Below are 23,927 nucleotides of genomic sequence, written 5' to 3' on the forward strand. Positions count from 1 at the left end.
AACTTAAAAAAAATCTGTTATGCCTCCTACCTCCCATTTACTTGAGTTTTGCACATCCAAGTTTCACGGTATACTGTTGAAATACTAAACAGAGCTAGTATGTTTTCAGATTGAAAAGGGTTTTTGTCCATGTCTTCCTGTCAAGATCTGAATCCAGTTAACCCAAAAAAACCTGTTCCCGTTCTCAACATCTTAAAAAAACAGTAGCTGTCACAAGACACCCACTGAAGTTCCTTGAGGCAGAATTCGTTTTAACTGGATCACCTACTAGCAATAAACAATGATTCTATAGCTACAGCAAACTTCTATGTAAATGAGATAACTGCTTGTTCCTCTTGACTAAAAATTTGATAAATTCTGACACAATTTCAGCCCCTCTACTGCGGTCCTCTCCTTTAGCTTAGAAAACTTAAGTTTAGATTTATAATCACTATTCCTGCTTTTCACTTACATGTGCCTTGCTTTAGAAAACTATCTTGTTTAACCCAATAGTCTGAAAGCAAAATTAGTTTTTCCTGATTCCTGTAAACAGCAGCCTTTAAGAACACATGGAATGTTTCACAAAAATATTTATCAGCCCATTAACCTATTTACAAGGGTAAAGTGAGTATTTTTTAAGGGATAAACTTTGCCCGCCCTTACACTTATTTAAATGATGTTGCTAAGAGGTATTAACTGAGACTAAGATTAGAATATGTATATAACAAAACCTTAAAATCTTAAGTGAAAGCCATTTAACTAATATTTAAAACCTCTGCAATTATTAGTTTATTAGTATCATCCAGGACTCAGATGTTCAGTATTCTTCCTGAAATTACATAAAACAAATGCAAATGGAAAGAATCCAAGTCAAAATTATATAACAAAACAGCACTCCATCACAAAAGCGTGTAAAATTACAAGAACGCTATTTTAAAACACTGGCACTTTAAGAGAACGATAATCTCAAAAACCACAAAATTGCCAAATTGTTCCCTAAACTGTTAAGCAGATAAACATATGACCCTGATCAATGAGCTTGAGTTTTGTAAAGAAAAATCAAATTCAAATAAATCAGGTAATTCATACTGAAATACAAAGTTTAAGTGTCTTCTTCCCTCATGTCTATTTGATTTATAAAGGGGCAAACCATAATATAGGAAAATATACCTGATTTAAAATGTGGTATAGAATTTTAAAAGTTAGCCCAATTAATTAAAAATACCTTTAATGGAGGATCTCAAGTTTCCTAAACAATCCATATTTAGATAAACAGGAGAAGACATTTACAGCCAGCACTTTTTCTCCAGAGCCTTTGTTGGGACTAATATCAACAACAAAAAAAAACATAATATGGCAGTCTTGTATTTTAAGCTCACGCTTTTGGGGATACATTCTCAGTCTTAAACGTGGGAACTGCAAATATAACTGCCATTACACGGTAATGGGAGTTAAAGGATGTAGAGTCCTCATGTAAAGATTAGAACATACTTTTCTATTAGTCCTTCAAGGACAGACTTTCAAAATGTTTGATTCTAATAATCCCGTGCTGTGAGTAGATTGGTTACTCTTCACTTTGTAAATGAACCTGGGCTATGTGAAATCTGTTATCAACCGATCAAGATTTGAGTTTCAGTTATGGATGAAAACTGTCTCAATTAAACTTTTATTACCCTCATCATGAGTATGCAGGGTGTGTACACAAAAGCTTTTTATCAGCTAACTATACGAAAGATAAACACTGTAATAATTCGTGTGATCCAAAATGGGCAAAAAGCAAAAGACTAGCTTCCCCTTAAGAAGAAAATTTTCAGACCTATGAAAAGGACAACAATACTAATAAAAAAAATTGTATTTACTTAGAAGCATTCAGAATGTCAACAAAACAGCTGCAACTTTTTTTCTTTTTTTTGCAATTACAGAGTGGTATTCAGTTAACAGAACAACAATTATTTCATATAAGCTGCATCAGAGACAACTGAAGATGAAAAAACTACCATCCCCATATATAACTAATTTGTGCTGTGCACCAACAAGAACCTGCTTTAAATTTCCATGCCAATTTACAACCCCCATACTGTACCAGGCAAGGTTAGTGGCTATTGAAAATACCACCAGGACAGGGCTATCTAAAGACACATTCGGTAGTGTGTTAACTATACAAAAAAAGACACTGTACAGTTTAAAAACAAATCTTACACAGCCTTACATTTCAATTTTTTTCTTTAAAAGGAGTGAGTTGTGTACAGGGGGGTTAAATGCTTTATAGACAAGAAAAAAAAAAAACTGCGCTAGAACCAACTTATTCATCATCATCATCTTCTTCTTCCTCTTCATCCTCTTCATCTTCCTCCTCCTCCTCATCCTCTTCATCTTCCTCATCTTCCTCCTCTTCCTTCTTTTTCTTGCTTTTTTCAGCCTTGACGACTCCCTTTTTTGCTGCATCAGGCTTCCCTTTAGCTCGGTATGCAGCAATATCCTTCCAAAATAAAGGCAGGAAAAAAGTGGTTGGAAAGACAAAACAGTTAAGGAGAGAAATAAAAGTAACATGGCAAAACTTTATGAAAAAACAAGGACTCAGATATACTAAAATAACACATTATCTGCAGACTCACATCTGTGGACTTTCAGAAACACACATGAAAATATTATAATTGTAAATAGTCCGTAACTCATGGAATGACATGGTTTGAGATTGGCATTGTTATGCCTCACTGAAGTACAACCACGTACCACATCCTAAGTTCAGTTTATTAAAACTAGAATGTAGAGACTGATTAAAGGGTAGACACTGCCACCTTCTGAATGCAAAAACGCATTCTACAGGTTTATACTGTCAGACCCTAATCCATAGTAGAAAACCTTGTCTTAAAAAAAAAAAAAAAAGTTATTTGCCACTGAGCAGGCAATTTGGTTAAGAAACATCTAGAAATAGATACATTTCTCCAAAATGACTAAATAAGCTAAACTCTAACTTTACTTTTAATATTTCAACTCAAAAGTATAGAGGCTACAGCTTTTTCTTATTATATCAATTTACTGTACAGATCAACAAACTCATAACTTTCTGACTTAGTAAAGTTTTTTTTTTTTAATCTAAGGGAGGGAACATAAGTGTTTCAGGGTGTTTATGAACAATACAGATCTACGTTATTTGGTCCAGCCTATTTTTATGTTGTGTGCCTGATCATTTAAAATAGTTAAACCATTTGACTCAAAGTGACTACCAAAATCTTCATCAATCTGGATACTGGAGAATAACAAAACCACCCGAGTCAAATAATGTTAAGTCAAACAACACTGACAATTTATTTGACCTTCTACGTTCTTTAAAACACGGAATGGGACTTAAGAGTACAGCCAATGGCACACTGAATAGCTGTTATACTTAAAACGGCATTACACCTCCAACTCTTAGGAATCGTAATAGGAAATTAAGATGCAGTACCAAGTATAGTCATTCATCTGACATCTGGCACACCCTTCCATCACTACACCACGCCAATCCATACTCACCTTCTCGTACTTTTCCTTCAGCTTAGCGGCCTTCTTCTCATAAGGCTGCTTGTCATCTGCAGCAGTGTTATTCCACATCTCTCCCAGCTTCTTTGCAACATCACCAATGGATAGGCCAGGATGTTCTCCTTTGATTTTTGGACGATACTCAGAACAAAACAAGAAAAAGGCCGAACTAAAAAGAGAGATTTAATTTTAGAATTGTAGGTTTACTAACAACTGTGTTGTATTGCTGTATAAAAGCTGCTTCTAATTTCTACCACGTATCTCACAGGATATAAATGTTATAAAATGCTAAATATCCCTCATTAAACTTAATTTACACAATGATTTAACTTATGACACCACTAGCTGAACATACACTATTTATTAGCGTTCCAAGAGAACATTCTGCAAATTACTCTCAGACTGATGGTATTTCTCAAGAAAGAAAAGGAGCAAAATTAAAATTACACTTAGGAGATATATTGGGTGAAGGAGGCCAGAATCCAATTCCACTGCTCTAACTAAAACTGCCATCCAACAGGAATTTTATTTACAAAATTTAAACGTACCAATGTGAGTTAGCGAAGAAACTTTGATTACAGACTCCAAATCCACAAGGTGGCTTGCTAAATTTGTCTGATTCTACTGCAAAACACTCCTTGAAAATAACAACAGGCAAGATACTTACGGAGGCCTCTTGGGTGCATTGGGATCCTTGAACTTCTTTTTTGTTTCCCCTTTAGGAGGGATATAAGTTTTCATTTCTCTTTCATAACGGGCCTTGTCCGCCTTTGCCATGTCTTCAAACTTTCCTTTCTCTTTAGCAGACATGGTCTATAAAATAACAACTCGTGAACTTAACTCGACAACAAAGTTTTAACAAGTTGTCCTCTTAAGTATTAAAATGAACAAACCCAGTGTCCTTTGCTGAATATTTAGCAGCCTGTTCCAACACCACCACTCACGTTATGCAAATTGCACCGAGGCTTTTGAGAAATCCCAATGTGGACGTCACCCTTTCGTACCTGCTTAGTACGTTTTAGGCCCTCTTACCTTCCACCGCTCTGAGCACTTCTTAGAAAACTCTGAGAAGTTGACGGAAGCATCTGGGTGCTTCTTCTTGTGCTCCTCCCGGCAAGTTTGCACAAAGAAGGCATATGATGACATTTTGCCTCTCGGCTTCTTAGGATCTCCTTTGCCCATGCTTAATTATTTTTCTAAAAAATAAATAGACGCGTAATGTTAACAATGAAATTTACGGCATTTCAGAGCACTCTAACTTCTTGGAGAGGGAATGATAAAGCAAGGCACTGGTTGTTTAACGCGGCAGTGGCATTAACCCCTCATAATACCACAGAAAATGGCAGTGATCGTCAATTCCTAGAAAAGGCTACACCACGCGAAAAACGGTCCTTGAGTGTGATCTCCAAAAAGCGGAGACACAGCGGTATACTCACACGGCGCTTGTTACTTCGCTGCCTGTATCTGTTCTGGGTGAACACCCAACCGGTCATTTAAAAGAAACGAAGAACTAAATGCAAAAAACCGTTTTCAATCAACAAAACCAAAGGTCAGAAAAGCGACGCTGCCGATTCACGGCTCCGCGCTACGTAAGGAACAAATAGGTGAGAGCCAAAGCGGGCAGACCTTTCCGGATCGTGGGCCAAGTCCACGGCTCACCTAAAGCTGTCCCAGGGATCACTGAAAAATACTCTCTCGGCATAAAAGTTTGCCGGGAGGAGGGAGCGGGAGGAGCGCCAGCGCTCGGGCCCGGGCTGGGGGATGGCGGCGCTATCTGCGCGGCTGCCACCGCCAGGCAGCTTCCTTTGCTATCGGCTTGGCCCCGAGACGCATTTCGGTTCTGACTAAACACGTCCGGTCTGAAGTTTCTTCGAGTAAACAAGGATGAGGGACAAAAGCCACTCCTGCTCGCTGCTCGGGCTGCCCCCCGCCCCCACCAAGGCAGTATTTTTTTTTTCTGAGCCGTGGAAGTCGGGGCGCCGCGCGGGGCGGGCTCCGCACACCTTCCCGCCACCGGCCCCCCCCCCCGGGCCGCCCGCCCGCTGCGGGGCCGCGAGGGGAGGCCGCCCGGGGCGGCGGGGCCGCGGCCCGGCCTCCGGGCCCGGCTCCCCGCCCCGCGCGGCGCCGCCACGTGCGCCCGGCCGCCCGCCGCCCGCGCAGGCCTGCCGGCCTCCCCCATTTTGTCGGCTCGGCGGAGGGAGCAGCCCCGCTCGAAATGGGGGCTGGCTCCGCCCGCGGCCGCCGGGGCCGGCGCGCACGGAATGGCCGCTGCGCGTCTTCCCCGCCTGCGCCGCCGCCGCGAGGGCGAGCGCGAGCGAGAATATGGCTCCTTCCCTTTGTGTGTGTGTGTGTGTGTGTGTGTCTGTGTGTGTGTGTGCGCCAGTGAGTGTGCGAGAGTGTGAGTGCGAGCGCAGGCGGGCGGGGTGCGCGCCGCGCTCTGGCGCACACACTCGGCCATGACGGCCGGGGGGAGGGGCGGGGGGCGCGCGGCCGGACCCTCCCCCCGCCCGCCGCCCGCGGGGGGGCCGCCCCGGGAGGCGCCCCCGGCCCGCCGCTCCCCTTCTCCCTCCGCGCGGCCCGCGCGCCCCGCTGCCCCCGCACGGACGACGCGGGGCTGTGAGAAGACGAAAAAAAAAGTTGCCTCGGAACTGCTGCGCCCAGCTCCCCCGCCCGCGCCCGCCCGCCTTGTTTTCTCTCCAGCCAGCAGCGCCGGGCCGAGTCAGCCATGTTCCAGCGAGCGCCGCGGCGCCGCTCCCCCCGCCGCCGGGCCGCCGCCGCCGCTGCCGCACCCGGGCACTGGCTCGGGCTCGGGCTCAGGCCGGCGGGCCCGGCCCCGCGCCGCCGCCCCCGGCCCCGGCCCCGCGCCGCCGCCCGCGCTCGCCCGCCGCCGGCGCCCGGCTCTGCGGCGGCCAATGCAGCCGTGAAGCGCCGCCCGCCCGCCCGCCGGCCCGCCGCCCCCCGCGCACGCCGGCCGCCCGAACGCTCGGCCCGGGGGCCGAAAACACGTTAAAAAATTTTTTTAATGAAAAAAAATTTTTTTGCGCCAGTCAGCGCGGACGCCGCCGGGGGTGGAAACTCGCGGGGCTCGGGGCTCGCGGCGCCTCCGGCGGCCCGGGGGCCGGGGCTCCGGCGCGCGGCCGGGCTCCCGGCGCCCGAGGGGAGGCTCGCTCCGTGCGCAGTTCCCCCCACGGTCCCCCCTCATTTGCCTTTGTGTGGATCCTGACCCGCCGGCTCCCGGCCGCGGGGATCCGGCCGCCGCGCGGGCTGGGGAGCTGCCGGAGGCGCTCTCCCCGCCGCGGCGCTGCCCCAGACTCACCTTCCGCGAGGCACAGAGTCGCCCAGTGCCCGTCCGGCTCTCACTTGCCCCGGCGCTGTCTCTATGGAGCTCAATGTACTGCAATGGCTGTGAGAGCGGGAGCCAGACGCAGCCTCCTCACTCTCTCCGCTCTGTAACATTACTCTCCAGCCAGCGCGGCTCCTATTGGCTACCGCCAACTCACGGGGCTCGCTCATTGGCCCGATACCTCCCATTGTCCTGACCAGAGCCCGTTTGCTATTGGCTGTCTCCGGGGACACGTCATCAAGGATTGAAACAGCGCGCAAATCTGAATGTGTGTGTATGCCGGGCAAAGAGGCTGAGGCGGGAGAGGCAGAGGCAGAGGCAGCAGCTGCTACGGGAAAGCAGAGCTCTATGGTGTATGTGTGCATGTGTCTAACCCAAGCCAGCCCCACGCCCGAGCGGCCGCCGGAGCGAAAAGGGCCTGACTTTTCCACAAGTGTCTCCAACTCCTCAGGCAAAAGAGACACCCACAGGCCTCCCCCCCCTTCTCACCCCAAACTCACTTCCAAAGCCGTTAAGATAAGAGGCCCCAGACTCTTTAACAGACCTTCAAAAGTGAGAGCGACACGATGAGATCACGGCCCCTGAAAACCGGGGTTTCTGCTCGTGCAGAGGGGCGAAGGCAGCCAAGATTCGAGCTCCTCAGCAACATATGGTTGCATTACACTCTAGATCTCTGGGAAGGCAGGGCTTTTCCTATAAGAAAGTGACACGATCCAGTCAGCCGGCTTTAAAACACCCCTTTTCTGAGCTCCTAAACCCGTACCGTCGTCAGGCTTGCTGAGCAGCTGAAACCTTGACTCACCGAACAGGCATTTAGTTTCACCCTTTTTCTTGGTTTGATCGAGTTTCACAGCTCGTCTGGAACTTTTTATTTAAATACAAAGCACGGTCTCAACTTCCTGGAAATCAAATGATTATTCCATGTAATTAAAGCACACAGCCACTTCGTTTTGATATGGGGTACTCTAGCAGGAAATGTTTGCGAGGGCCTGCTAGAATTAGCAAATTCATTAGAGACCACCTTTTTAACTGTTTGGCTGTTTTATTTGACTTGGTGTGGATTACTGTTATAATCAAACGAATCCTTGTGATGCTATCTTTCCCTCCCATCACACCACTTAGTGCATCCATGTAACTGCTCTAGGATTACAGGAGTTGTAGGTATATTGTTACCCGGAGGATTAGATAGAGGCAGAGAGTGTGTTTCTCTAACTCACCAAGCTGGCGGTATTAATAGCCATACTTATTATGTCTGTAAAGAAAAATGTGCTAGCTATAATAGCCAGTTCTGAAGACTCTACAGTTATATCAGCCCTTTATGAAACTATTATCTATTCCTCTGTAGCCTGAGCAGACCACACCCCTATTCAGTTATAACAGACTTCCCTTTTTTTCACTCTCTGATGGTATGTTTATACACTTCTAAACCCACCAGCCAATTCCTCCAAATGTAACAGACCAAAGTTAAAATCACTCATTTTATTATGTTAATTCTATTTCATATATCCAGTCTAAGCATCCATAACATAATGTATTTGCTCAAATTTATTAAGCTATTTGAGAATAGACTTAGAGATAACCTCTCCTGACCTATGATGTTAATGTTTGTTCCTTTTATTAAAAAAATACATAATTGGTCTCAGGGATTATAGTCTTGGTGAATGGACAATGCATGTCATATGATCATGAAAAAGTATGATATTAAGACCATATAAACTAGTATAATGTACACTCGGTGTTTAAAAAGCAAACATCTAAAGTTAACCGTTATATTGTTACATTCACACATATTTACTCTTCTTTACTTCCCTCTATTAATCAAATTTTATGCTTTCTTTAAATCCAGGTATTTATTTCAATTCTGTTTTATCTTCTCGATGACTATATTACAAAATATTCATGAGAATTATCCACACTTTAGATGGCATCCGTGATATCAAAATTTGACTATTATCTGAAGATAGCACTATCAGTATTTTCCAGGAGCAGTGTTGGGTTTGCCCTGGTCCAACCATTTTTTTAGGTTCTTTTACCAGTTGTCTCTAATAGCTTACTCCTGCCAGGGTAAGTTTATGGTCACAGAACAACTCAAGAGCAATGGGCCCACACAGGTTTCTATTTCAGCAGGATGGTACGGTGAATTACAGGCACCGGATTTAAATAGACCTGGGTTCAAATCCCAGCTCTGCTACTTACTAGCTGTATGATCTCTGGCAAGTTTTTTTTTTTTTTTTTTTTACTCCTTTGTGCTTCCAATCTCTCAGCTATAAAATGGAAGTGATCACGGGCTTGTTGTAAAGATTAAACTTTTTCTTCAAAGGTTTAAAATTATGTTATGCAGACCTCTTCAAACCCATGACTTAGAAAACATCAAGTGCAGTTAGTTAACCTTGAGTTTTTCTTCATATTTTAATTTTATATGAGGGCAGTGGTTGCAAATTAAGTTTTGTTTTTTTTTTTTTTAATTCTAGCCTCAGACAGCACTAAATCCTCATCCAGTCTAGTGATGGTGCCTTCAGTTATTCCCAAGTATAACAGAGGCCATGTCACAGAGCATTAAAACCTGCACTTCTAGGCACATTTCTCTTATTTGCTTTTTGTGATACAAAGGGAGGAACATAAAAAGGAGAGAAACTTTTTAAGTAAACCCTACAACTTCTAGCTCTAACCCTGCAACCTTAACGTTCACTTACTTTATTATATTAGACCCTCTCCGTCTTCAACATGAATCATTAGCCACAAATTGGCATATATTTTACTTTAGGGTAATTGGGTGTTTTAATCCCAACTTACGAAGTTATCTAATTCAAAAAGCCTGAACACTCTCTCCCATGCCCAATTTAGCCAACTAAATTACAGATTTTCATGAATAGGGGTTATGCCCTTCCTGGAGCCTGCCTCTAAGATAGGAGAAGTGCCTCTCTTCTGGAATCTCATAATATTCTGTACATTAATTACTGTGCTCACAATTGTAATTATCCAGTTATATGCCTGTTTGTCCCATGGCAATGCACCCCTTAAAGGCAGGAATCCTATCTTATCTTTGCATCCCAAGCACCTAGCACAGTGCCTGGCATACAGCAGGCAGTAAATAAAGTCTGTTGAATAAATGATTTAATAGCTGAAAGAGTACTTACTGCAAATTATTGTTTTAATCTTCCTCTTCCATCTTTGGCGATAAACATTGGGGTATTTCTAAATCAGAAGGCAGGAAAATAGAACAATACGTAAATGTTAGGATTAATATTGAGGATGGATGTCAACTGCACCTCATTCTTATAACTTAAAAAGAGGAAGGTGGAGTTGGGGGCTAGGGGCAATCGCAAATAAAGACAAACACATATATTTGTAGTATTTACCAGCTCCCAACTAGGCCAAGGTTATTCCTAGTTGGATACAGTGAACTATGGCAAGCCAAATAAGAATTTATCACAGAAAACTGCAAGAATGTCTGCCCAAAGGTTGCTTCCAGTGGGCCTTTGAAACAACTCTAATGTAAAAAAATACAAAAAGCAGACAGGGGGCTGTAAGTCTTTGGCTGGAGGATATTGATTCCTCCTCATGCAATGAAGCCTAAAGTCAAGTTATATGAATTCTCTGTTGTCTCTCCTTCTCAGAAAGGGCCAGTTTCTGAAAAGGAATAGAAACAGTAAACCGAAATGTCTGATGAGGTCAGCCGCACTAAGGATCCTGTACACTTAAAACCTTCTTCTTCTTCTTTTTTTTTCTTTTTTGGATGCTGACAATAAAGGAGAGGAATTCAGGCAGAGAAAAGTGTACAGGTTGTGACCCAGGACACTGAGTCCCACCCCTCAATCCACCGCGTGTGGCCTCGGGTAGCCACTAAGGTCTGTGCTCATTTCCCTAACTCTTGCTTAGATGTAGTGCTGCTTCCTCTCACTTGCAAGGACATTACAGGATTAAACAGATGGGCACAAAGAAAGACCCGAGGAAGGCAGAGAGGTGGTGTTATTATATCTGTCAGCGTGTGGAGAAGGGGAACCTTGTCCTGGGCTGCTTAAGTACTTCTGCCTAGGCCCGAGTCTTCTGTGCCGATGTGGCTTGCAGGTGGGGAAATCAGTGGCTTCAGCTGTGGGCAGCACTGATGGCTGAGGCAAAGAAAACGGTATGGAAGTGATTTTTTTTTTTTTTTTTCTGGGTTGCGCTCTGCGGCTTGCGGGATCCCAGTTCCCTGACCAGGGATTGAACCCCAGCTCTCCACAGTGAAAGCACAGAGTTCTAACCACTGGACTGCCAGGGAATTCCCAGAAGCGAATTTATACCAATAATATCTCTAGAATTGTAATATTTCACTGGTGAATAAGGAAGAAAAATTACCTTTTCTTAATAAGGTTCCTATTCTCTGGTTAGCCAAAGAATGGTACACATGAAGAGGGGGACACTCATTAGCAAATGTTTTTATAAAATGGTGATCTAAACTCAGAAAAGATCAGTATTTTAGGTCTTGATCTCAAGAACCACGTCAACAGGCCAAATTCAGCTGCCCCATGAGAAGTGCCATAAACCTTAAAAATAAATGTCTTAGCTCACCTGCTAGGATGGCTATGATCAAAAAGACAGACATGGGGAGCATGAGTGAAAATGGAGAAATTGGTAGCATCATACACTGCTGGTGGGAATGTAAAACGGTGCAGCCGATTTGGAAAACAGTCTGACAGTTCCTCCCAAGGTTAAACATAGAGTTACCACGTGACCCAGCAATTCCACTCCTAGGTATGTACCCAAGAGAAACAAAAACGTGTCCACACAAAAACCTACACATAAATGTTCATAGCAGCATGATTTGTGATAGTCAAAAAGCAACCCAAATGTTCATCAACTGTTGAGGGGATGAATAAAATGTAGTGTATCTTTGTGATTGAATATTATTCGTCGATAGAGTGGACTGAAGTAGTGACACATGTTACAACATGGATGAACCTTGAAAACATTATGATAAGTGAAAGAAGCCAGACACACACACAAAAACCCACATATTGTATGGTTCCATTTACATGAAATGTCCAGAAGAGGAAACTTATAAAGACGGAAAGTAGATTAAGGGTAGCCAGGGGTGGAGGATGGGGGGAAGGGGGGTAACTGCTGGTGGGTGTGAAGCTTCTTTTAAGAAGATGAAAATGATCTAAAATTACATCATAGTAATGGTTGCGCAACTCTGAAGACACCAAAAATCATCAGATTGTACGTATGTGAATTATCTCTCAATAAAGCTGTTTTTTAAGAAACGAATTAATGTTTTATGAAACAAACACAGAAAGGGACGACGGATCGCTACCCACTTGCTAATTTTGCCCCGTATTTTCCTGCTGCCTCGTGAAAATGATGTTCTTCCTCTTCATTCGGTGGAAATTTCTTCTATTAGTGGACTTATATATTCTGTGCTTAAAGTGTGTTTTTGCTACAAAATTATGTTAAAAGAGCACTCTCCAGGGGTACCTTGGGAGGTTTCCCTCGAGCGCCTGAGGTGACTGTACTGTCGGCTGAGCCGTGAAGTGTTAGGTCAGACGGTGCAAACCGGCAGGGCCTCTGGCTTATGTGACCCTCAGATGTGCCAATTGGTTAACATGGTGTTTTTAAAAAGTTGGATTTTTTTTTTTTTTTCACGTTAAAAAAAATCCAGATATTTGGCTTCTTTTGAAAAAGCAGAGATCCCATAACCTTGGCTCCATGGCTGGGCAGGGTTACGATACTGTGGCGTGAACAGGGGCCGCCTCCCTCTGAGGAGGTGTGTTCTGTCTTCTGCGCGGCCCCACCGTTCCCTAAGCACCTGGCCTGCCGTCTTGCCTGCCTGGCTCCTGCGGACATTTGAGTTCTGCCAGTCCTGAGTTGGGTCCTTAGAATTTCAGCACTACGACCTGCGGTTCGGAAACGTCCTTCCTCAGAGACTCTTTTCGTAGGAAACGCTTATCATCATCACACAGGACACAGAGCGGGAAACTGAACTAGAGGGCTGCCTCCGGTGCGGAACAGAACCACGTTTGGTGCTGTCACAGGTAGCATGTACTCCTGATGTGAAACAGAGTCGGGCTGTGCTGCAGACGATGTCCTACAGCCCAGACGAAAGTAAGCTTTATTGATCCTATCTCTCCTGTATGCTGAGCACTTTACACGGATAATTTCGTTTAATCCTCACAGCGATCCTATAGGCCAGGATGCTTATCTCTCTTCTACAAATAATTCTAAGGAGGCTCAGAGAGATCCCTTAAGTTGTCCAAGGTCACACAGCTAGTGAGAGAGTAATAGTAAACCCAGTTCTGACTCCAAAGCTGAAGTTTTCTCCACTAAGCCGCATGACCTTCCAGTTATTAGCCTAGCTAATAAAATTAAAAATGATCACATTTTCCCACCTAAATATAACCCATATCCTCACGGGAATCTGACGTGAGTTTACAGCCTGGACTCTCAAGATTTTTGAATAGGACACATACATTTTGCATATATAAAACTTGAAAAAATGTATGGGAATTCCCTGGTGGTCCAGTGGTTAGGACTCCGAGCTTTCACTGCCGAGGGCCCGGGTTCCACGATCCCTGGTCAGGGAACTAAGATCCTACAAGCCGCGCGGTGTGGCCAAAACAGAACAAAACAAAACAAATTTATGGGACTTCCCTGGCGGTCCAGTGGTTAAGACTTCACGCTTCCACTGCAGGGGGCGCGGGTTCGACTCCTGGTCAGGGAACTAAGATCCCACAAGCTGAGTAGTGTGGCAAAAAATACAAACAAACTTGAAAACAGTTTCATGAAACAATACCTACCATTGTGATGGAGTCTGACATTTTTTTTTCTTAAAGTCCTAAGTTTATTTTCCAACCCGCGCCAATGGGCTCTGCAGTTTGCAAAACATTGCATTAAAGCCCGAGTAAAGAAGCCCCATTTCCCATCAAGGGTAACTTCAGCCCTAAGTGACAAGTGTGGGTGCTGCCAGCTGATGGGATGGGACTGAAGGGAGGAAAGGCCAGGACAGATGCCTGGAATCCAGGACCTGCGACCAGAGCTCCCCAGCACACTTAAGGAGGCTGGTGCCAAGACTGTGGACCGTCTCAAGTCCAGAGAAACAGTCTGGAGACAGGAAAGGAGAGCGCCTTGCTCTGCCTGGGAGACCAAGACAAAATCAGGCGCTCCTGGCCTCCAGGAAATGCAAAGGAGACGTCTGAAAACCCCCGAGGCGTAGGAGAGAAATCCTAGCAGACCTGATAAACACCTTCCTCACCTGGGTGGGGTTCACCACCTTGGATTTGTCTTTGTCAGAGGCGGAGAGCAGGAGTCTCTGCCAGCAGAAGCTGCACCGATGGGAAGATGGCCTCAGCTCCCACAAAGACAGCATTTTTGTTTAAAAAACAGTGCCCAAAATGGCTTGTGGGCTAAATAGAAGGTGACCGCCAACCCATACCTGTTGTTCATGAAGGTGTTGAAAAAAAAATCAACAACAACGAAAAACCTGTATGCTTTTTTTTTTGAAAGGTTGCTGTTGATCCTTGTTCTAAGGTTTCCTTTTGCTTTCCAAGAACGGAAATAAGGAAGTAGGAAGGAGATAGCATGATTTAGTATATTCTAACAAAAGTACTACCAGCAAATTGATAGTCACATTCAGGAACAGAACCCTGCCTTGGAAACATTCATGGCATTTGACCAGTGAATTTGCTTCAAAAAATACTAAGAAAATAATCAGAAATAAGTAAAAGGCACAAAGATGTGAATAAGAATATTAACTGCAGAATTATCTATAATGTGTCAACAACCTAGATGTTCAATGAGAGTGGGTTGGTTTAATACGTTTTGGTCCATCCTCATGATGGTTTATTATTATGCCACTATCAAATTGTTATGAATACTAAATTTAATGCCACGTAAAAATATTCATATTACCTTATCATGACAAAGACTATTTTCAGAAGGATCCCTGGTTTGAAAGAAGTGTGTATGTGAATCCAACAAAGATTGGAAGAATATACTAAAAAACATTAATAGTGTTTATTTCAGGTGAAAGGTAAGCTTTGCTTTCTCCTTAGACTCGTCAATATTTCCTTAGTTTTCTACAATTTATACTACTTCTAAAGTTAGAAACAAAAACTCCAATTTTTTAAGAGAAGAAATTTGCTAATAGAAGACTCAAAGATTTACATCATTTAAAGAAATTCAGACCTCGTCGTTACTCTAGAAATTCTTCCCTGTAAAGAGATATACACTATATATAAAAATCATGCACATTTATCATGGCCCTAAAGTTAAGGTGTCTCTACTGTCATCCAAATACGACCACCCTGTTAACACAAATCAGAATCAGGTATGTGCTAGGAGGAAAAGTATCAGTGTTTACACGAAAACCTTGTTACCTCTCATCACTACTGCTGTATCTTCTTTAATCACTATTCCTTCTTTTCCCATAATTCAGTCCTGAGTCATCTTCTCTTTCCTTCTCTACTCTCTTAGAGACCCCCGTGACCAACTCCACGTGGAGTTTTAACCTCCATTTCTATGTAAATGACTCTAAGTTTCCCTTTCAGCCTTAGGCTCTATCCTGGACCCCACCGTGTACCAGTTTCTCAAGCTCACAGGTTTGCTCTCTAAGCCAGACCCCTTTCTGATTTCCCTACTTGCCAACTTCCCACACCACCTCCAGTTCTAGGAGTCTAATTCCCCCTCTTCCTCTTCCCTCACATCAAATTCTGTAACATCTACGTCACAGTACTTTTGAATCAACGCCCCACACCTTTATTTTCATTTCTATTGCCCCCAACTCTAGTTCTGGCCTTTATTATTTTGTGGTTAAGAATGGTGGCTTTGGAACCAGACACTACTAGGCTAAAATCCTGGCCTTTGCACTAGCTAGCTGTGTTGCCTTGGGCAGAGTGAATTAACTTCTCTGAGGCTCAGCTGCTTTTGTAAAATGATAATACCCCTTTCAAAGGGAAGTTGTGAGTTTAAATTAGCTCATATACATAAAGAGCTGAGCCTAGTATGCAAATTGCTTAGAGTTCTGTAAATGAGCACCAGATGTTGGCTGTTTATTTTAGATTATTTTAAAAACTGGTATTATTAATATTTTCCTAATGCATAAAGCTCCACCACTGCTTAAAAACTTTCCATTTAATTACAACATTTTCTTCCCAATTAACTACAAGATCCTCACCTGGCCTTCAAGTCCTTCCCTAGTCAGGCAAAATTTCTCCCTTGCTTTCCCTCCCACTGCTTTCCTAATTTCCAATCAAACTGGACCTTGTACTTTCCTACTTTTGAGCTTCTGGCCACACTTTTGCTTTGTAGTGTCCTTCCCCCACCTATGCTGCAAAATCCAACCTGTCTTTTAAAACTTTCCCAACCGTTTACAATTGTCAACTTGATGAGCATTCTTTCATTTTTGAGCTCTGTCACTTTTGGTTGTACCTTTCTAATGGCTTTTATAGTGTTATAAATATAATGACAATAGATTATTATATATTTTATAACCTATATAAATATATTACATATTATGTTGTTTTACTCATCTTGTTTCTCCAGCACTCTTTGCCCATCACAGGTACTCAGTAAATGATAGCTGAATGTCAAGGTGAGGTTCGATTTTCTGTCCACACCTATCACACCGTTGATACTCAATTTTAATAAACCATGTCTACAATTCCCTTCCCTTCATAGATTGAATTACATCCTAGTACGACATGGAGCAAAACCTATTGTTGTGTTGTCATCTTTGTTGGTCAAAATCAGTGGATATTGGCAACTTTATGTGGTTAAATTCTATTCAGGTTGGCCCCTATCCTGACGATCTGGGGCAGTGGTTTGATGAACTGCTGTTTTCACAGATTTTCTTTTTTGCTTTTTACTGGGTAAGGTTGTTATAGTTCAGAAGCTTGTAAATATATTTATTTTTTAAATTCCCGGATCTTATGAAAAGTCCTTAAAGTCAAAACAGTAACACCAGGTTTCTTATCGGTTGCATTCATGTGGCAGATTTTGAGGTTAACACACTTTTTTCCTGCATATTACCAGATATCACAAAAATTAATAAACTCCCCCAAAATGGTACTCCTTCTTGTGTAGCAAATTCATTTTGGCACCAAAATGGGCGCCATCGAAGAATTCAACAAATTCAATCTAGGTTTTACATTTGGGTACAACTAGTTCAGATTTGCCTGAAACCACTCCAGATCTATTGGGAGCAGTATGGGTGACCAGGATTCCCTGGGTGGAGCCGGCAGTGGTGGGACAGGGGAAGTCAAGCAAGGCGGACCTGCAAGGCCCCAGCAAGGACCGGCTCTCCCGTCTGGGTCACTCCCACCCACTGCTAGGGTTTCTAGCCCCAGCGCTCCGCGCTCCCTCCCTCCCCAGCCTCACTCCTCCCCGCCCGCGCCCTACTAACAGCAGTTCCTGCTTCACAAACACAGTACTTAAAGCACCTAGTTCCTGGGATTTATACTTGCCAAGTGGCTGTGAGGAACAAGTTTTTCTCGAGCCCAGGCATCAAAAGGCACTTATTTCAACACTTCAGGGAAAAATAGTAACTAAGAAAATCAATAATCTCATCCGAAGCAGAAGAATGGATTTTTGTCAGGCTATCTCCATGGTTTCCTGCCCATGTTTTAAAAGAAGCGTAGTATTAGTCTCTTGAATCATTTTTCGTCTTGTGTTTTCTTACCTTACCTAAAGAAATGTAATCTTTTTGCAGATAGAAACTATATCCTGACCTAAATATTATATGGTAACAAGGTGTCTTTAAAAGCTACATGTTTCCTAAAGATAATTAGAAGACTCAAAGAATATCTTTATGTGGCTACAAATTCTTCAATGGCTAAAATCGAGCCTCCTATCTTTTTCAAAGGGTTTTTTTGCCTTTTTTTTTTTTTTTTTTTTTGATGGAGCAAAAGAACACAAATGAGATTAGAGGAAGAACTGCTAGAGCAACAGAAGGAAAGAATGCCAAAGAGGGGAAGGGGGACGGCTACCGAAGTAGAAGCCAGTGCCAAAGAGTGTTCCACTCAAAAATGTTCCCTGAATCTATCCAACATCTAAGAAAGTTAGCCTGAGGCGGGTTGTGAGCCCTAAATGCAAGAGTCAGATGCTATCTAAAACCAGAAAGAGTAGTAAGAAAGAATGTACATGCATATCTCCCAAAGCAGAAAGATCTGAAGAGGACTCAAGGCAGAAGACCCGCGTTTTTCTACAGTGAGCTGCCGATCGCATCATAGCTTAGAACTCTAAGATTCAAGGACAGACAGGTGAAGCCGAGTCAGCCTATGAAGGGAGGGAAGCCACTGTCTTACTCATGAGCCTGGTATTCTCCCTCAGTTCAAGTATTCTTAGTCTTAACTGTGCTACCAAAGACCCATACGATTGTCACAAGCCATAGGTTAACATTTGTAGTTGAGAAAGAACCGATGTTAAGACACTTGAAAGAGCTTTTAGGCAAAACTTACACTTAGAAAAGTTCCCAAGTTTAATTCGGATCCCTTCCCCCTCCTCTCTTCTTTCCTTTTCTCTTCCTTTCTCTCTGTTGCCTAAGAAATTTAAAAAAACAAACAAAAAGATCCCACCCATTTTAAAGTATTTATTTATTTATTTATTGGCTGCGCAGCACGTGGGATGTTAGTTTTCCGACCAGGGATCGGACCTGCCCCCTCCTCCCTCCTCGCTCCTCCCTCCTCGCATTGGAAGCGCGGAGTCTTACCCCCTGGACCGCCAGGGAAGCCCCCAAACCCTCCCATTTGTTAGCGAGACAGTAAAGGGAAGGGCAGCGCGGGGCTTCTCCCATCAGAGTGAGAAGGCAGTGTTGTTCAGGGGTCAGTGTCCACGGATGGGGGTGGGGAGGAGGGCAGAAACTAATACTTAGTGGGCATTTACACGTGCTAGGCACCGAAAATGCTTTTACCTCCTTGTAATTCTCGCAGCAAGTCCTTGGCGTGGGTGCTACTTTTCTTATTTTACGGAGCAGGAAATTAAGGTCGCCTAGGCTGACCCACTTAGTCTCTCTGGCTCCAAAGCCCAACCCCTTTACATGACGTCCGGCGTGGATGTCTCCTTATGGTCTCTGCTTTGGCACTAAAAACCAACAATCTCAAAAAGATACATTCCAAAGGTAGCAAAATGACAGCTGTAGCCGAACTGTGCAGTACTGCTTCCTTCTAGGGTCTGTGTGGGAAGTGAGAAAACTGATGTCCTTTACCAATTATTGAGGAGAAATTTCAACGGAACATTTGAGAGGTCAGAGAATCTCCTCAAGGGGTAGCGCCCCAGCACTCTTTTTTTTTAAAAATAAATTTATTTATTCATTTATTTATTTTTGGCTGCGTTGGGTCTTCGTTGCTGTGCGCAGGCTTTCTCCAGTTGCGGTGAGCGGGGCTACTCTTCGTTGCGGTGCGCGGGCTTCTCATTGCGGGGGCTTCTCTTGTTGCGGAGCAGGGGCTCTAGGCGCGTGGGCTTCAGTAGTTATGGCACGTGGGCTCAGTAGTTGTGGCTCGCGGGCTCCAGAGCGCCGGCTCAGCAGTTGTGGCGCCCGGGCTTAGTTGCTCGGCGGCATGTGGGATCCTCCCGGACCGGGGCTCAGACCCGTGTCCCCTGCATAGGCAGGCGGACTCTCAACCACTGCGCCACCAGGGAAGTCCGCCCCAGCACTCTTGACCCAAAGGTGAGTGGGCCACGGAGGCACAGAAAACCCACTTCATTCTTAAAATAGTCCCTCATCATTCTGAGTCCTCCAGGATTGGGAAACTCAGCACTGCGTTAAGGTGGCCCTGAGAATCAAGGCTTCATTCAGCTTTGCACGCATCATTAGAAACTTCTCCTGGCCCTCTCTAGCTCAGCACCCTGGCCCAGAAACCTGAATTGCATCATTGATTCCTCCCTTTTCCTAACTCCCGACAATCAACAAATCATCGAGTCCTGTGGTCTCTACCTCTTTCATTTATGTCTCTGATCTACCCACTTCCCTCCTTTCGAAGACCACCATCTTAGCTGAACCTATGGTCTCCTGCTTGGTTTACTTCAACAAAGTACCTAACGTCTCTGGGCCTTAGCCTTAGAAAACTCCAAGTGATTTTTCTAAAGTAAATAAGATAATATGGTCATGATATTCCCCTACTTGAAAAATCCCTCTATGACTTCCCACTGCCCTCAAGAGAACGTTCACACATTTTAGCAGACCATCGTGTTCAGCATCTGCCGATAGATCCAGCCCTGTGCTCTGAGCTCCCACTGTCTTGAGCCATTGGGAGGTCCTAGACTGTGTGCTTCTTCAGGTACTTATTCCTTCAATCAGGATAATTCTCCACTGACCCACCTCCTGCCTTCCAGCTTAAACATCTCCGCTCTGAGAAGCCTCCCCTGACCGCCCCACTCTGGGCCCACTCCTACCCTGGCATCCTCACCCAGGCCTGCAGCTGCCCATGTGTGTAGCCGTCTAGTCTGCAAATCCCTCAAGGGCAGGGTGAGTTTTATTCACCATTTTTCTTGGCATCTAGCCTAGTGCTTGGCCTATAGGAGCCACTCAGTCCATGAGTAAATGCTTAAATGTGATGGAGTGGGGAAAGTAATGAAGAGATGTGAGTCTAATCATGACTTTGCTACCAACTCCTGTATAACCTGCCACTAAAATTCACGTTAAAACAAAATGCTAATGGTACAAACTACTCTGTATAAAATAAATAAGCCACAAGGATATATTGTAGAGCACGCGGAATATAGCCAATATTTTATAATAACTATAAATGGAGTATAATCTATAAAAATTTTGAGTCACACATACACACACAAAATGCTAAGTTTTCCCGTCCTTCAGGTAGGATCTGCATCTCATTCCTCACTCACCGTCCCCCACCAACTGCTACCCTCTCCCAGGGAGCAGGATGAGTATGAGAGTTTGTTTTTTTTCAACATTTGGAAAAATAACATGGGGACTTTCCTGGTGGTGCAGTGGATAGGACTCTGCACTCCCAATGCAGGGAGCCTGGGTTCGATCCCTGGTCAGGGAACTAGATCCCACAGGCATGCCACAGCTAAGGAGCTGGCGAGCTGCAACTAAGACCTGGTGCAACCAACTAAATAAATAGATACAAAAAAAAATTTTAAATAACATGGAAGTGGAAATATATGGTACAACTTTCAATTCTGTAGATGATTCCTCTTCCAGGTGATAAAGATCCAAGGGGATGAACAACCAAAAGATCTCACAAAGCTCTGTGAATGTGCAAAGAGTGGGAGATATGTACTCATGTGGCAAAGAGTAAAATATTGGGGGGAAAGTTTCAAATGTTTATAAGATGATGGACTCTGAATTCCTATTTATAACACAGGAAAGGCATCTTGGGAGGGATTGTGGGCAGCCCCCCAACGACACAAACTCAGTGTGCTGCTGCTGTCACAAAGCCACCAGACTGTGGGGTAAACAGTAAACACCATTATCCTGCCTTGAGTTCGGATTACTTCCTTCAGGGCTAAGGTCTCTCTTAGAGATAGGCAACAAAAATAATCTCTCTTAGAGATAGGTAACAAAAACAAGAGCATCTTGAGACCTTGTTGGAAAGTTTATAAAAGTAGATTTATAAAGAGAAAAAAAAGGGACTTCCCTGGTGGTCCAGTGGTTAAGAATCTGCCTTCCAACGCAGGGGACTCAGGTTTGATCCCGGTCGGGGAATTAAGATCCCACATGCCTCAGGGCAACTAAGCCCACACGCACGCACGCCACAACTAGAGAGCCGCAACAAAGACCTGATGCAGCCAAAGAAAGAAAGAAAGAAAGATTAAAGAAAAAAAAGACAATAGGTCTGTAATCAGTAGGGTAAACCTATAAGACTAGAAATAGAGGTATTTCCTTAAAGTTGAACCAAAGTAATGCAGGGGCAATTGTGGGGGAAACAGTATCATACGATATTATTTTACTATTTATTTATTTATTATTTACTTGGTTGTGCTGGGTCTTAGTTGTGGCAGGTAGGCTCCTTAGTTGCGGCTCACGGGCTCCTTAGTTGTGTCATATGATATTATTTTAAATACTATTTTCTATTTACTATACTATTCAGTAGTAGTTTAAAGAAGACTCATGGAGTTTTAGAACACGGTTGTAATCAAATCCAGACCCCAGTGTTTTAAATGAAGGCCCAGAGAAGGTAAATGCCCAAAGTCATACCTTACCATATGACAGAGCTACAGAAAGAACCCACGACTCCTGACTCTGAGCCTAACTAATGCTCTTTCCTTTAGATTATTTAATACAAAAACACTGTGACGGATGATTGAGGCCCAAAATAGAGAAATTGGAGACAGTGCCAGATAAACATACTGTTAAGGAAAACCAGAATGGCGTGTGCAGTAATCCTCAACGTTTGAGGTTGACGTGGTAGAGAGCAACAATGTTTTCTCACAAAATAGCCCTTTGTGCCTCTGTCAGAGGCAGGAGACTGGCCTGGCTGATCTGCTGAGCTAAACCCATCTGACTTGCTTACTCAGACCACCTATTCTCTGAACTCGGATGATACACACTGCCCACAGGGGTAGTGCCCAAGATGGTTCGCTCTGTTGCATTCCCTTCAAGGTTGGATGTCCATGCCAATCCCAGCCCCTCTAGGAATGTTGAGGTCAGTGGAATTCTACCAACACTTGCAGGGTGGGGAGGGGAGACAGCTGCCAGTGGAAGTGGTATGGAGGATGGGAGGGCCGAACATCCCAGAAAATCCGACTGCTGCCTCTGCCGGGAGTCTGGTGGTCAGAATGCTTAGTACCCAGGAAGACTGGGAGCGGGAAATATCTGAAGTATTCCAGTCCTCCCCTCTTGGCACTGCAGAAGCAAGAGAAAATAAAGCAGGGGAACCTGTTGGACTAGACCGTCAAGGCCGCTGGCTTGCTGTTGGCGGCTGCCACCTGCTAGAGGGGGCCTGATGGTTCTTCCTTCTGAGCGGAGAATAGAGTGAGGACCAGAGAGACCCGAGCAAGCAGGCGGGATGCCGATTTGCCAAGATGTGTAGGGAAGAGCTTGGGCAATGCTCGCTGGGAGAGGCCAAGTTTGCGCCTGGTCCTTCCGGGCTGGGGTGACTCGTACAAGTGCCCAAACAGCATCGTCGTGGGGAGAAAAGGAAGCTGCTCGAACAGAGAGAGAAATACTCGGCAGAGGTGTGCAGCCGAGGGATCAGATTTCAAAAGTTTGTCTCAGGAGGGAAAAAAGGGACACAAACATTTCACCTTTTGAAATGCTGGTCTTCTTTCCTCTGGGTCATTTTATGTTAATGAAAAGATGGTTCTAAGGGGAAAAAAGGGATACGAGGACTAGGACAGAGAAAGGTATGAGTGCGGGTCTGAAGGACAGAAATGCAGATGAGTGAGAGATGTGTGGGTGCCTGTTTTGGGGAGAGATCTCGGTATCCTTCCCTCTGACACCCTGCAGGATTAGGAAGTGGCTGTTTTCAACTATGTAGAACATCTGTCCACTAACAACCTCTACCCCGAAGAGGCCCATGTCCCCGGCTCACCAGGCCTGAGTTCTGCACTCAGTGAGTTTTGAGTTAAGCATTTTACCTCTGTGTCTTCACCTGCAAGGGGTGGGATTAAACATTCAGCAAAGAGCAGACCACAGGAGATGGTTTGTTGGACACACTTCTGGAGGTGATGACCAAAAGCGATGCTCTTTCCCCCACATTTTTCTCAGGGAGGGGCCGGGATTCATGTGCATTTATGCAGAAATTTGCAGAAAAAATAAGTATTCAAATTGAATTCTGACTTGGTGATTTCTAACAACCTATATATAAACTTTGTGTAACTCAATATCTAAGACATAAGGTACTTATCTTTTCATTGTAAGAAAGAAGCTAAATGACTTTTTTTTCCTTCTTACCATTCCCTCCCCCTCCCCTCATTTTCTTTGCAAAAGCTGCCATATCTATTTTATTTTATGGTCTAAAAAAGGTTGTATCACATTTGGTATTCCACAAAGAGGAAATGGAAAAAATTATTAAAAAATGAAGAAAAACAGGACTGCTTGCTTAGAAAATAAGATGTATGAACCCTTAAGAATGGGAAAACACCAGCTACTATGGCAGAGAGAAGGCATTTTTGCCAAATTTAGAACCCACTTGAAAATCAC

General features: G+C 44.1%; 1 protein-coding gene across 3 annotated transcripts; it reads right to left on the reverse strand.

Moving 5' to 3' along the window:
• Positions 1 to 744: 744 nt before the first annotated feature.
• On the reverse strand, positions 745 to 10,039 carry HMGB1 (high mobility group box 1). 3 transcript variants are annotated; one of them, XM_059903359.1, is made up of 6 exons: positions 9,982 to 10,039; positions 7,389 to 7,537; positions 4,534 to 4,697; positions 4,169 to 4,314; positions 3,496 to 3,670; positions 745 to 2,458 (listed from the first exon to the last, which is right to left on the reverse strand). In XM_059903359.1, exons 3-6 carry the CDS (start codon positions 4,681 to 4,683, stop codon positions 2,282 to 2,284), a joined length of 648 nt encoding a protein of 215 aa, XP_059759342.1. In that variant the 5' UTR covers positions 4,684 to 4,697; positions 7,389 to 7,537; positions 9,982 to 10,039; the 3' UTR covers positions 745 to 2,281. The 3 variants fall into 3 exon arrangements, with proteins under 3 accessions (XP_059759342.1, XP_059759340.1, XP_059759341.1); XM_059903357.1 differs by lacking the exons at positions 7,389 to 7,537; positions 9,982 to 10,039 and adding an exon at positions 6,818 to 6,963; XM_059903358.1 differs by lacking the exons at positions 7,389 to 7,537; positions 9,982 to 10,039 and adding an exon at positions 4,938 to 5,436.
• Positions 10,040 to 23,927: the final 13,888 nt, after the last annotated feature.

The sequence above is a fragment of the Balaenoptera ricei genome, chromosome 18 (assembly GCF_028023285.1).
Source record: "Balaenoptera ricei isolate mBalRic1 chromosome 18, mBalRic1.hap2, whole genome shotgun sequence".
In the NCBI taxonomy this organism is placed as follows: domain Eukaryota; kingdom Metazoa; phylum Chordata; class Mammalia; order Artiodactyla; family Balaenopteridae; genus Balaenoptera; species Balaenoptera ricei.

Excerpts from the sequence above, each read along its gene's own strand:
- HMGB1 (XM_059903359.1), bottom strand. The coding sequence starts at position 4,683 with ATGGGCAAAGGAGATCCTAAGAAGCCGAGAGGCAAAATGTCATCATAT. Across the intron at positions 4,315-4,533 it reads AGTGCTCAGAGCGGTGGAAG|ACCATGTCTGCTAAAGAGAA; the intron begins GTAAGAGGGCCT and ends GTTATTTTATAG. Across the intron at positions 2,459-3,495 it reads TGAAGGAAAAGTACGAGAAG|GATATTGCTGCATACCGAGC; the intron begins GTGAGTATGGAT and ends TTATTTTGGAAG.